Source organism: Macrosteles quadrilineatus, unplaced genomic scaffold (genome assembly GCF_028750875.1).
Source record: "Macrosteles quadrilineatus isolate MER2022 unplaced genomic scaffold, UCM_ALF_1.0 Scaffold_3__2_contigs__length_128488019, whole genome shotgun sequence".
In the NCBI taxonomy this organism is placed as follows: domain Eukaryota; kingdom Metazoa; phylum Arthropoda; class Insecta; order Hemiptera; family Cicadellidae; genus Macrosteles; species Macrosteles quadrilineatus.
This window is the reverse complement of record NW_026542596.1, coordinates 67,798,783-67,812,732: the sequence shown is the minus strand read 5'-3', so window position 1 is coordinate 67,812,732 and position 13,950 is coordinate 67,798,783. Positions and strand designations below refer to the sequence as shown.

At 36.0% G+C, this 13,950-nt stretch overlaps 1 protein-coding gene across 1 annotated transcript in view; it reads right to left on the bottom strand.

The window, feature by feature from the left end:
* Positions 1–12,995: 12,995 nt before the first annotated feature.
* LOC128988657 (transcription factor HIVEP3-like) overlaps positions 12,996–13,950 on the bottom strand; it is a 66,466-nt gene continuing 65,511 nt past the window's right edge. The window contains exon 15 of the mRNA XM_054410152.1: positions 12,996–13,687. Coding sequence (XP_054266127.1) covers positions 13,415–13,687 — 273 coding nt within the window. The 3' untranslated portion in view covers positions 12,996–13,414. The remainder of the gene's footprint in view (positions 13,688–13,950) is intronic.

Below are 13,950 nucleotides of genomic sequence, written 5' to 3'. Positions count from 1 at the left end.
CGTTTATAAAAAAATACTTGCAAAACGTTCAATATCGATATATTGGACGTTGAGTCTATTGACGCAAACCCCGCAAATACATTTTTTGGTGAGGGGGCAAAAATTTAAATCTTGCCCCAGGCGTCTATTACCATTACCCTCGGGGCGGCCCTGATAACTGCCACTAGAAATACAACACAGGTACTGGAAATGACGCACTACGACAGTGCTCGCTACTCGCAGTCGTATGTCTGCATCTGCATGTCGCGACATGAACGTGAGTCGTCTTAACCACTTAAGGCAACGGCCACACGGGCTTTTTTTCACGCTCAAACGCAGCGTAAATATGAGTAGTATTAAATGTAATGAGGAATGAATGCCACACGCCCCTCACGCAGTGTGTTTTTCCACAATAGCGGGCGCCTATTCGTTTAAATACTACTTTAATTTTTGGCATGTTTTCAAGCTGCATTTTTGCATGATAAAACCACCCGTGTGGCCGCAGCCTATCACCAAGCGCCTGCCGCCATGCCGCCCGTCACCCGCTGACGGGCCGCGCGCCGCCCCTCGATGGCAGGCGCCCCTAGGCACGTGCCTAGTGTGCCCCTTGGTAAATCCGCCACTGATCGAGCACTGTGTGTGATTAGCTCATTCAACTTAGGTTCTTTATTAATAAAAAAAATTGGCAACAGCTGTTCCAAATAGTCGGGATGTCAGTATAAAAACAGTCTATAAATGGCTGATACACAATCTATATAAATAAAATTAGAGTTTTGTCTGTACATTGCTCAGAATCATAAACTTTTAGGTTATTTTTACGTTTTGCAACAGTTCATAAAATTTTGTTTGATTAAATAATATATAAATAGCCTATTACCAATCAATTAAGCCTAACAGCCTATTTTAAATATATTATGTTTACAATCCATTTCAAACATAAGCTAAAGTAAAAATAAATATATATATAACTGGTTAGGTTAGGTTATGACAGTTTAATTTTATAATACTAAATTTTAAAATTAATTTTATAATTAATTAAAAATTATAAGTAATCATTAATTAGATTTTTGTCCCATATAGTTTTTATGTTATCAGCAAGTCTGGTTGGTTAGGTTATGTTATGACAGTTTAACTTTAAAAATTAAAAATTTATTTTATAATTTTAAAACAATATTTTATAATTAAAAAGTTAATTTTATAACTATAAATTTAAAAAAATTAATATTTTTTCACCTTAGCGGTTCTAGCGGCAAACGCTGACACTACAAGATATGTTAGCCTTAGTCCCTCCCGTGTGCCCCACCGCCATGAACTAGCCTGGGTGAGAGTTTAAAAACTAGTTTGTATGATTTTTATATTATAATATTTTCTAGTAAAAAGTGAAAAGCTAAACCAAAATAGTCTAATTATTTCAAATAGTTTAAACAAGAAGAAATGTGGAAACTTGGTAATCTCCATCTTATTATTACAGACTATCCTATTTAAGTGTTGGACAATTTGAGAACATTAGCCTACTTCTGAGGTGGATCGAGTAGCCTCATAGCTGTTAAAATTTATATAGCCATAGCCTAAAATCTTGATTCAAGTAAAGACTTTTGTTTTAGAACAATCTTATCCAAATTCAATATAAAATTATTTATAAAAAAAAAATCAAAGGCTAACTTTATTATTATAAAAAAAGTTTCAAATTAAAAGATTAGCAAGGAAATTGGAAATTAAAGAGAGTTCCAAGCACTAACCCTAAACCCTGAGGTTGCAGTTTTATACATTAATTAAGCCGAAACAAGTCTCATCTAAATTTCTGTCTGTCTGATATTAACAAGTTGAAACATATCAGCTGACAACTACGATAAATATTGTTCAGTATCAACAAACGATAATGAAATGAAACTAACTGTTATAAAAAATAACCTAACATAACTAACCAAACTTGCTGTGTAACATTTAAAAATTCCGTGTTTAATTTGCCTTTTCTGTTATCAAACGGAATTTTTAAATGGTACAGCAAGTTTGGTTGGTTATGTTAGGTTAGCTTAGAACAGTTTCATTTCTTAATTCATATAATAGACTATTTTAGCCTAAACAAGATCAGTTGTCAATGTGTAATGGATCGGAAAACAAAAATATCGATATATCGAAAGAAAAAATCATCGATAATAATGAATGTTCCCTTTAACAGGAAAGTACTGATCTCTTTATCTCCCTGAAAGCTTTCTCTTCCGTCTCGGTCCATTTAAAAGGTTTATTTTTATGAAGAAGGTCAGTTAGAGGTGAAACCTTGGATTCAAAATGAGGTACAAAACAACTGTACCAACCGCACAGGCCCAAAAACTGTCGAACTTTACGCTTCGTACCAGGTCTTTCGTACTCTTCAATAGCCTTGTTTTTCTCAGTTTGCCTCTCTAATCCTTTGTCTCTTAACACATGACCCAAATATTCTACTGAGTTGGACGTAAAGTGACATTTCTTCACCTGACAGGTAAATCCATGAATTTTCAATCTTTCTAATACTCTAGCCAAATGTTCCAAATGATCAGAAAATCTTTTGCTGTAAACTAGTACATCGTCCAAATAAACTTCACAAAATTCACCAACATAACCTGACAAAACTTTGTCCATCAGACGCATGAATGTTGCTGGGGCATTTTTCAATCCAAAGGGCATAACACGGAATTGATATAGTCCCCTTGGTGTTGAAAAAGCGGTCATAGGCCGAGATGATTCTTCTACCTCTACTTGCCAATAGCCAGAATTCAAATCTAAAGTACTTAATACTTTGGCCCCACTAACTTGCTTAATCAGATGTCGTAGATCAGGCATTGGGTAAGCATCAGCAATAGTTTTATTGTTGACTTGACGTAAATCCACACAAAGTCTGTAGTCTCCGTTCTTCTTTTTGGGTAATACTATTGGTGAAGCCCATCCTGAAGATGGTGGTTCAATTAGTCCTTGATTTTCCATTTCCCTTACTTTTTCTATGACAAACTTCCGTTTGTCAGGGTTAAGAGGGTAAGGTTTCTGTTTGACAGGAGTGTTATCTTTACAAGAGATCATATGTTTTACCGTAGTAGTGAACCCAATTCTGTCTGTAATTACCTCTGGAAAGATACTGAGTAAATTAATCAAGTCTGTTCTTTGATTGAGATCCAAAATTCCCGTTTTCAGTTCATCCAAAACGTTTTCTAATTCTGCTCCCAAATCAAAGTGTTTTTCCTCTAACCATCCCAATCTAACTCTATTTTTAATGCCATAAAATATTTCATTTGCTGTGTAATCTATCAACACACCGTATTTAACAAGGAAATCATGCCCTAGTATGATTTCCGGGATTAAATCCTTAATCACTTTTACCGGAATGTGAATAGATTCTTGAGAACATTTGGCTTCAAGAAAAGTAAATCCTTTGACTTTGTAATTTATATCTTGTACTGCACCTTTGACAACAGTTACACCGTCTGGACGAACAGGTGTTAACAATTTAGCCACCGTCATGCCAATAAACGAATGTGATGCTTGAGTATCAAGGGCTGCAGTATAATATTTGTCACCAATCTGTAAACTAATTGCCGGACGGGGATTACCCACACTCTCACTAGAAATTTGACCAATATAAGTTTTTTCTGACTGGTAGTTTTGGGACTTAGAAACTCTTCTAGAACCATTCTCGTCCCTATTAGAACGGTTCTGGTCTAGTTTTCCGGACAACGGGCCTTCACATGCCCAGTTTGCCCACATTGATAACATTTAAAGGAGTTATCAAGGTTCGAAGTTCTGGTTTTTGAGGAATAAAAGCTTACCTCTTCGTCTAGCTTTGCTACTATGCTCCTGAGTTCGTCAAATGATTTTGGTTGAGCTACCTTAACTAGAGACCTAATCTTCTCATGTAAAAGTTCCATAATATAAGTAACACTCTCGTCAATACTCCCACCATCATTCATTCTCTTAAACAACTGTAACTTTTGAATAACAAATGCCCCAGCTCTCATGCCACTAGGTTGAACATCCGTCAAGAATTTCTTAGTGATTAATGCTTTGACAGCCTCTGAATTAAATCTCTGCATAAACTCATGTTTGAATGTGTCCCATTCTAGACTTAGACCCTTAATGCTTTGCCACTAAGTACCTGCCGAACCTCTCAACTGTTGGCTCACAATCTGCAGATATATTTCTGACGGTATACACGTCCGTTTTAACAAAGACTCGCTAGTAGCTAAAAACGCTGTGGGACATTCCTCTAACCTGCCGTGAAATTCCGGTAAGCTGTCTTTTATATTTTGGGATCCACAGTAGGCATGAATGATGGTTGGTACTCTGGATTATTCCAAGTAATTGTCTTTTCCTGTGAGGATATCTGTGTTCCAATAGCTTGAATTTTATTGTGAAATTTAGTTTCCATGTAATCAATTTTAGTTTCCAATTCATTTAATTTATCAGAGTTACCATCAACATTTGTTTCTAATTTTGTAATTTTATCAATGGTAACGACAACATCTGACTCCAATGATTCGATTCTTTTGTCTAATTTTGAATAGTTGTGAGAAATTTGTTCCATAAATTATGACATTTTACTATTAATGTCTGCCGACTGTGTGTCAAGTTTCTCAGATTGGATATCTACTTTCTCCGAAATTTTGGACAGTAGAGTACTCACCGGGTCAGGTTGTGGTATTTGTTCTGCCAACTGGGTATTTCGTCCTACCCGTGGTCGAAGCTCGTAGGCTTTGCTTCCTGTCTCCTTCTGCTCACTTTCTTCCATGCCTTTCTCTAGCATTTCAGTTGTCAAATCTTCAACTCCTAATTTTGTCATTTCTTAATTAAAAGTCCTGTCACGGTCGCCAATTGAAATCGTCAATACGCGTGATTCAATCAACTCGATATCAATGAACGATCAGTTAATATAAAATATCAGAAATGACAAAAATAAATGTGAACAAAAACCAAACCATATTTGTTGCGGCGCGTGATGGTACGCCAATGTTATGGAATAATTAAGAACTAACACTTTAAAAACGAACTATGAATTTATTGATGTGAAATGAATATTAAGTGGACTGTATAAATGACTGACTAAAATGCTATAACGAAAAACTAATGTGAATGTACTATTGAATGCGAATTAAGACTAATGAAATACGTGGAGGGATCTGCCTCACACGTCCTATACGAAAACTATGCCAAACGAACTTGACAATGTGGTGCTAGTTGAGACACTGACTATGACTGAATAAAAGACACCTTCCTCACCCTCGATTGGGGTTGCAACTTTCTAAAAGTGGTGAGGAAGGGCCCGTCCTTTCGCAGAAGGACGATGGTTTATTACTCTGTTACCGGCGCTAAAAGCCGACAACTGCCCTAAGAGAATGCATGTTTGCTACTTCACAACTCTAAGTTAAAACTACATATGAAATATAGCATTTATAATAATTAGTTAATAAAATAACGTAATGAAACACACAATCAGAAATATAAACAATAACTCTCCTCAACATTCTCCCCCCTTGAAAGTGTAAATCTTTCAACTATTTCTATATTGCAAAAATCTAATGGAATTTAAATTGATACAACAATTACAAGACTGCTGTATTTACAAACAAATTAATCAAACCATGTTGAAATGATAGAATAACACATTGACACAAATCGACACGAGTGAAGTACGTATAAAATATTGTAATTTCCTAACCATATCTTCTGTGATGAAGTTGGATTGGGAAGCAGAATCCAGTAGTACCCTACATTGATGTTTGTTTCCAATTGCATCTTCTATATCTACTACGGCTGTTGGTAATAACACGTGATTATTCGTAACGTGTGACGTCAGTGTTGCTGGGGGTGGAGCAGATCTTGATTGTGTCTCGGATGATGTACATGGGTTGACATTGAAGTGTAAAAGTGTGTTGTGTTTTTTGCTGCATGTTTTGCAACTACTTGATTTGCAGTCTTTGATCAGGTGGTCCTTTGAAAAACAATTTATGCACAAACCTAGTTTTTTGACCGTTTGAAGCCTGTCTGATACAGTGAGTTTTAGAAATTTACCACACTGATACAAATTGTGATTGCTATCACACAGAGTACAAGTTGGTGTGCTACTGCTGCTTACTAGAGACTGCGTAAATTTCAGAGGATGTTGTGGTTTCGGAAATGGTAAAGTTGGGGGTTTGGAGCTATATGTGTTCGGTCTATTGGTTTCAAGTGATTCCAAAACATTACAACGGGTTTCTAGAAATTTCGAAAGTTCGTTGAACGTAGGGATTTCAGTCGTGACTTGCTGATTTTCCCAGAGCTTGACTGTGTTGTAGTCTAGTTTTCTACTTGTTATGTGTACTAGCAAACAGTCCCAATGCTCTGTGGGCTGACCTAAAGAAGCTAGGGCCCTAATATGTTGGTTTAAAGAGTCTAGAAGGTGACGAAGAGCTACACCAGATTCTTTATCTATTCTCTTCAGATCAAAAATTGAAGAGACATGGTTGTTTACAATAATTCTTTTGTTTTCGAATCTACTTTTCAATAAATTCCAAGCTGTCTCATAATTTGATGAGGATACTTCAAGCGAATCTATAACTTTAAGGGCTTGGCCTTGAAGGGAAGATTTTAAATAGTGGAACTTTTGCACGGATGAGAGGGTGTTGTTGTCATCAATTAGAGTTCTGAACAGTTCCTGATAATGAAGCCAATCTTCATATTTTCCTCCAAACGTGGGCATTTTTATTGTAGGTAGTTTAACTTGGGATGCTACAGAGGATTGGTGACTATTTGGTGGCAATAATTCACTATTTTCTGTTGGTTTGGGAAGTAAAGCTTTTGATTTAGCTAAAAGTTCGAAATATTGATTTTCAAATGACTCTCTCTCCAAATCGTAGTCAGTATCGGAGTCTGCTAGTTCTATATCTGACTGTACTGAATCAAACTCCGATAGCAAATCCCTAACTATGGACATCCTATCTTCCAGCTGAGATAACTCCTGCGCTTGGTCTATGTCTACTCTATCAAGGAAAGATTTGAATCTGGTTAGTTTTGACTTGATCATAGCTCTTTTAGAGACAAGCTTCCTCATTTCTTCGGCCATTTTAGCTTGCTTGAACAAAGGAAAAGGAATGAGGACTTACTTTTGTGACGATGATGGTGGTAATCCAAAACACAAAGTAGAATAAAACACTTGTCACTACGATTGTTCACTGCGAATGTTCACTAACACAGTTCACGATGACTGTTCACTCGCACGATATCGCGAATCCGGCTCGAAGGACCATGTTGCGGCGCGTGATGGTACGCCAATGTTATGGAATAATTAAGAACTAACACTTTAAAAACGAACTATGAATTTATTGATGTGAAATGAATATTAAGTGGACTGTATAAATGACTGACTAAAATGCTATAACGAAAAACTAATGTGAATGTACTATTGAATGCGAATTAAGACTAATGAAATACGTGGAGGGATCTGCCTCACACTTCCTATACGAAAACTATGCCAAACGAACTTGACGCTGTATCAAGCATACTCAAATTTCAAGACAAAGTTTCCATTCAACCAAAGTGCTAAAATGGACATCGGAGTCTACCAACATCATTCCTTTTCTACCAGTGGTTACAACAAAGGACAACGAGCTGCCAATGGATCGTTTCACCGGACGCGCCACAGAGATCCACCATGGAGACGACGGCAGGGTGTGTATCGCCACCGTCAAAACAATCAACGGAAAATACGAGCGAAGCAAGCTGTCAACCGTATGTGCATCCTACCCGTGGAATGACGTCACACACTGCAACAGCTGAGAACTACTCTTGTCAACCATCTGTGTCAAGTGTCAGTGAATGAGTCGTAAAAGTGGTAGTGTAAATAGTAAAAATCTCCAAGCCAAATAGTGAAAGTGTAACATAAAAATCTACATTTGAGATAAAGCATTTATAATAATTAGTTAATAAAATAACGTAATGAAACACACAATCAGAAATATAAACAATAACTCTATTTTGAATAACCATTCAGATCAATCGTTATTATTGTTATTAATCTTTGTTAGGGTTAATTAATCGATTTTTGCACATAATTAATTGTTGTATGATATTTCATTTTCTCGTTCGTCTAATCATTTATCTAACTTGTATGTATCCAAATGGCTATGATTGTGTTCAATTCTTTGTGTTAAAGATTATTTGAATTAGCATAGTTGTCATGTCGTATATAAAGGTGTTATCATTTTAGTCATTTTAATGTCGTTTTGTGAGATTAGTAGCTTATTCATTCATAATCACTGATTTCATATTAATTGCATCATCATATTGTTGTTTTCTTGTTTAAATATACTTAAATACTCGTGTTCTTATGTTGTACAGTTATTATGTATTCAATCATTGTAAATTGGATTTGTAGCATTGTGTTACATATTAAGAAACCATAGAAGCGTGATTCTAAATATTTTTGCACTTACCAAATTTAACTTTTGAGTCTTATAATCTCGTTTGTACAATTTAGTGTGTGGTTGTTAGTTGCATTTAGTAAGTTAGTTATCGACAAATTATCATGAGTTCTGATTTTTCATGTGTATATTCAAAGCTTTATCATTGAACTTATTTTCATTACAGAAATCATATTCGTACTTAGCATATAAGGTATTTTACAAGATTGTATACGTACTTCACTCGTGTCGATTTGTGTCAATGTGTTATTCTATCATTTCAACATGGTTTGATTAATTTGTTTGTAAATACAGCAGTCTTGTAATTGTTGTATCAATTTAAATTCCATTAGATTTTTGCAATATAGAAATAGTTGAAAGATTTACACTTTCAAGGGGGGAGAATGTTGAGGAGAGTTATTGTTTATATTTCTGATTGTGTGTTTCATTACGTTATTTTATTAACTAATTATTATAAATGCTATATTTCATATGTAGTTTTAACTTAGAGTTGTGAAGTAGCAAACATGCATTCTCTTAGGGCAGTTGTCGGCTTTTAGCGCCGGTAACAGAGTAATAAACCATCGTCCTTCTGCGAAAGGACGGGCCCTTCCTCACCACTTTTAGAAAGTTGCAACCCCAATCGAGGGTGAGGAAGGTGTCTTTTATTCAGTCATAGTCAGTGTCTCAACTAGCACCACATTGTCAAGTTCGTTTGGCATAGTTTTCGTATAGGACGTGTGAGGCAGATCCCTCCACGTATTTCATTAGTCTTAATTCGCATTCAATAGTACATTCACATTAGTTTTTCGTTATAGCATTTTAGTCAATCATTTATACAGTCCACTTATATCATCACATCAATAAATTCATAGTTCGTTTTTAAAGTGTTAGTTCTTTATTATTTCCATAACATTGGCGTACCAACACGCGCCGCAACAATATTCTTTATTTTTCATACATCAAACAACACACTAAAACTATTATTTGTTTTTAACCAAAAAACAATTTTAAAAACATCTGACTGTTTATTTATCTATATAAGAAAACAGTCTTTTGGCAAACAAATAAGAATATTATATTGAGGTGTTTTCTTTGTAAATGATTTATCATCGTACGTCAAACCAAAACAGCCTAAGAAAAAAAACCAGAAATGTTCAAGTTAGCCAGTTTTTAAATCAAAATTGTTGTTGAATTGAGCCACTGATAGATTGTGCTGATGAAATGACTGATTTTTAATGAATATGCAGACTTTTTAATACAAGTCAAACTGATATAATGACATATTGTAAGCTATAACATCTCTCGCGTCACATCAACTATCTCAGTGACAATCGAGCACTGTGTGTGATTAGCTCATTCAACTTAGGTTCTTTATTAATAAAAAAATTGGCAACAGCTGTTCCAAATAGTTGGGATGTCAGTATAAAATTAGTCTATAAATAGCTGATACACAATCTATATAAATAAAATTAGAGTTTTGTCTGTACATTGCTCAGAATCATAAACTTTTAGGTTATTTTTACGTTTTATACATTAAATAAGCCGAAACAAGTCTCATCTAAATTTCTGTCTGTCTGTAACACTCAAGATGGCATTTTACGCAATCTTCTCCAGGAAAACGACAGTACCTATCAAGATCCAAGTCATTTTAGTGTATTCATTGGATTGGCGAGAGTGTCTTTAGCCATTAAAATGTGGCCTCACTACTTAGTAAATAAAATTACGGACGTTCAAAAATGCAGTTTTGTGCGATTTTTGTCAAGTTTTTGTCCAATTTTTATCACATAATGATCTATGAAATAACAAACAGCTGTTCGGATCAAGATTATTTTTTCTAGATGTCACTGATATGTTTACAAATGTTGTTTACAAATACCGCAACCAATTCCGATCACGTTTTGAAGGCAAATCCCATCCAAGTGAGATTAAAAACGTTTTTCTTACATAACGGATTTAATTAATCGCAAGTGGAATAATACAGTGCAACCGTATATGAAATTAAATAACTAGGCATCATCCAGGTCAGGAAGCAGGAGATTCTTTGTGTATAAAATTGTTCTCGAGTTTTGATAACCAGAGAGAAGACCTTGAATCAGTGTTGTATAGGGCTGGGAAACTTGAATTTATTAATGATCGTCGCCAATAGCTTACAAACAAGGTTTCCACTCATTGACGGCGCTTCGATGGCGGTTGTGTAAAGTAAAAAATCACAACTGCAGTGGGTGATTGTAACAGAGGTTTACGGATGATGATAAACTCGCTTTTCCAATGACTGTGTCACTTTCTGTTCCTACTCACCGTGTGATAGCTGGACCTTACAGCCAATAGGCCCATAGCCCATCTCTTGGGTACGTATTATAAATTACCAATCTAAATCGTCTATAGTACTTCATTTCATATAGTAAGCCGTCATTTCGACAGCATTTCGGGTCATCTCCGAACTAAGCAAATATAAATTGTTATGATAAAATTTGATGACATTAACAAAGATTTCATAAATACTTATTTTATAGGTATGTACTTTGTTAGGTATGCTTAAAGCATAGCAAATTCCCTAATTAAATTCTGTATTTTTGTGTATATGTCTATTGGTGACGCATTAATATCCTTATTTCTCAGTGTTTCATGGAAAGGACAAGAGCACATTTGATGATAAAAATGTCAACCGGAATAAAGTGTTAAATGTCGAGGTTCAGGTAGTACTTTAACCAATGTGGAAAGTAACTTTCAATTATAGGCCTACCTTAGGGATATGCCTCATAGATCTATAAAATGTATATTTTAGTTTAATCATTGGATTTAACATATGGACCAACACGATCCGGGTGACATTTAATTGCGTTTGTTTTGGCTTGAAACTGTCAGATACTGTATTTGCTAAGGTTTATATATAATAGTTTTGCCAACATATCTGAAAATATGCAAACCAACTGCTGTTCTTAATACAAGAAGGTTTCAACTGAATACTATAAGATCCCCGTGCGTAGAACGGGCACACAGCTAGTGAAAACTATAATACAACCGGCCACACACAATTTTTATTTCAGGATTAGTTTTGCAACAGTGTCATTTGGAGGCTTCTGATTGACTATAATGAAGGATAACTAATTGAAAAATTAGTTCTGTTCATAAAAAAAATTATAAATGCCTAAAATTATTTTTTTAATTATAAAATTAAACTGTCATAAACTAACCAGACTTGCTGATAATAAAAAATCAAATGAAGGTTTAATCAAAAAAATTGTTATTTTCATAAAATAAAACTATAAATGGCTCAAATTCAATTTTATAATGTTTTAATTATAAAATTAAACTGCCTCAACCTAACCAAACCAACCAAACTTGCTGATGATGAAAAAAAATCCTACACAAAAAGTAAGTGTCACTGGTGGGATTCGAACCCGGCTCCTTCTTTTTATCAGCCCGGCAATCTATCCACTATATCACGGAGGCAGATGGCGTCAAACCATATCGTTGCGCTAATGGTGTTCCCTCAGCCAATCAGAAGCCTCCAAATGACACTGTTGGCAAAACTAATCCTGAAATAAAAATGCAGCACCCCCCACACTGATTTACAACATCTGCCTGTTAGGCCGGGCGCGCACTATCCCGACCACGACCACGACCACGACCAAACGCCCGACCAGTGGTTGTCATTCACCATGCGACCAGAGCACGACCCGACCACGACCCGACCAAGGCAACGAATGTTTTACAAACTTCAGTGTCAAGATGATTGTTGAAGAAGTAGTTGTTATGGTGCATTTGTATTGTAAGTACGTTAAGCGGAAGAAGACACTATACTGGGTATATCCAATGTTAACTGTTAGGTCTGAAAGGGCATTTTCCTACATTTTATGAAGAGCTACGTCAATATGAAGACAGGTTTCAAAAGTGACAAAATCCTGTGACATTTTACCAAATGAGTCACTTCACAGACCGGCGCAAAAAACTAGTGCTCACCGTTTGATTGATCTAGGAATACTGGGGGTTGAGTGGTGTACTGGTCGGGTCGGAGGCAAGTCGGGGGTAGTGCGCGTCGTCCCATAACATTGTGTGCTATTTTTGGCTGCAACGACCAGCGGGTCGGGCCCGACCAAACTGAAAAATTTTGGTCGTGCGACCAGGGCCCGACCAGGGTCCGACCAGTCGACTAGTGCGCGCTGTTCCATTTATTCCTATTATAAAACTGGTCGCATCCGACCAGTCGGAGTCGTGGTCGTGGTCGTGGTCGGGATAGTGCGCGCCGGCCCTTAGGCGGGAACAGACACCTGCTGACCGTGTCACTAATGAAGCGATGGTGAGATATTGCTGCAAGAAAACGAGTTTAAAAATTAATAGTTAATCTGCAGGCCCTTTTTTATTTTGGTTTAGAGGTTTTTTTAAAGGAAGATTAGTAATTTGTTAGTACTTTTAAAAGGTACAGAGATAAATTTTGTAGTTTTTGCCACCTGAATTGATGAGATTAATAGAATAAGTTTACAGTTACAACTAGTAGACTGACATGATCTGTAAATGTTCATTATAAATTTGGCAAATGAATTAGGCCTACTATGAATTTATCAAATAAACAATAAGATATTAGGGAAATTAAAAAATAACCAAAATAAGTAGATTGTGATAAGTATAATCTTTTTGACAGACAGATAAAAATAAATGAACAACAATTGCAAAGTCTTCCATGTTGAGAATGGAGTTTCGTTATTATAAAGTCCAACATTTTGTACCATCTATTACGTATTACGATGACAGTTTTCAACATTTACACAGTATCGACCACAAACAGTACCGATAGTTCAAACTATAACAGTATTACAAAATACCATTTGGGTTAACAATTTAAAAACAATCCAAAAATAGGCAGTAAAATTTATCAGGATTTTACAAAATTCTAGGTCACAAATCGGACAGGAATCACAATGAAATATTAAAACGAATTTGTACATTGAATCACACTACATTTACAATTGGGCCCAGTCAAACTACCACTCGTATTTATTTACACTGTGCGTATTTACATGTATTTACAATCATGACTGGCCCGAGTCTTCTGTCCTCGTATCTACATTGTCCGTTGTGTCGTCTGCATCGCCAGACCCTTTGTGTCTTGGACCCTTCATGTTGAGGTTGACGGGAGTGTTGCGGATGTTGACGACACATTTGAAGGGGCCACGAGGGGTTGGGTCCTCCTCACCCTCAGAAGAAGTGTCCCCAGAACTCATCATATGTTGAGGCATCATCTCGTTGGGATCCCACTGTCCCAGCTTAGATGGGTCCTTCTCATACAACTTTTGAGCCAGGAGCTGAAAAAACCGTATTAAAATCATTTATAATTTTTTTTAACCAGTTTTTTATTCTATAGACAAATTGTCCAGTACAGTACACTCCCAATTAACCGAGGTTGTTGGGACCGAGACTACCTTGGTTACCGAGAATCTCAGATAACACGGAGGGGTCTTAGATTTTGAGGTTAGGAGTTACGGTACCACATTAGGAAGTCAAAGACATGTAAAGTATATGGTTTAATAAAGCATATCCTACGTACGGGAATTCAGTAGTCAGTTAA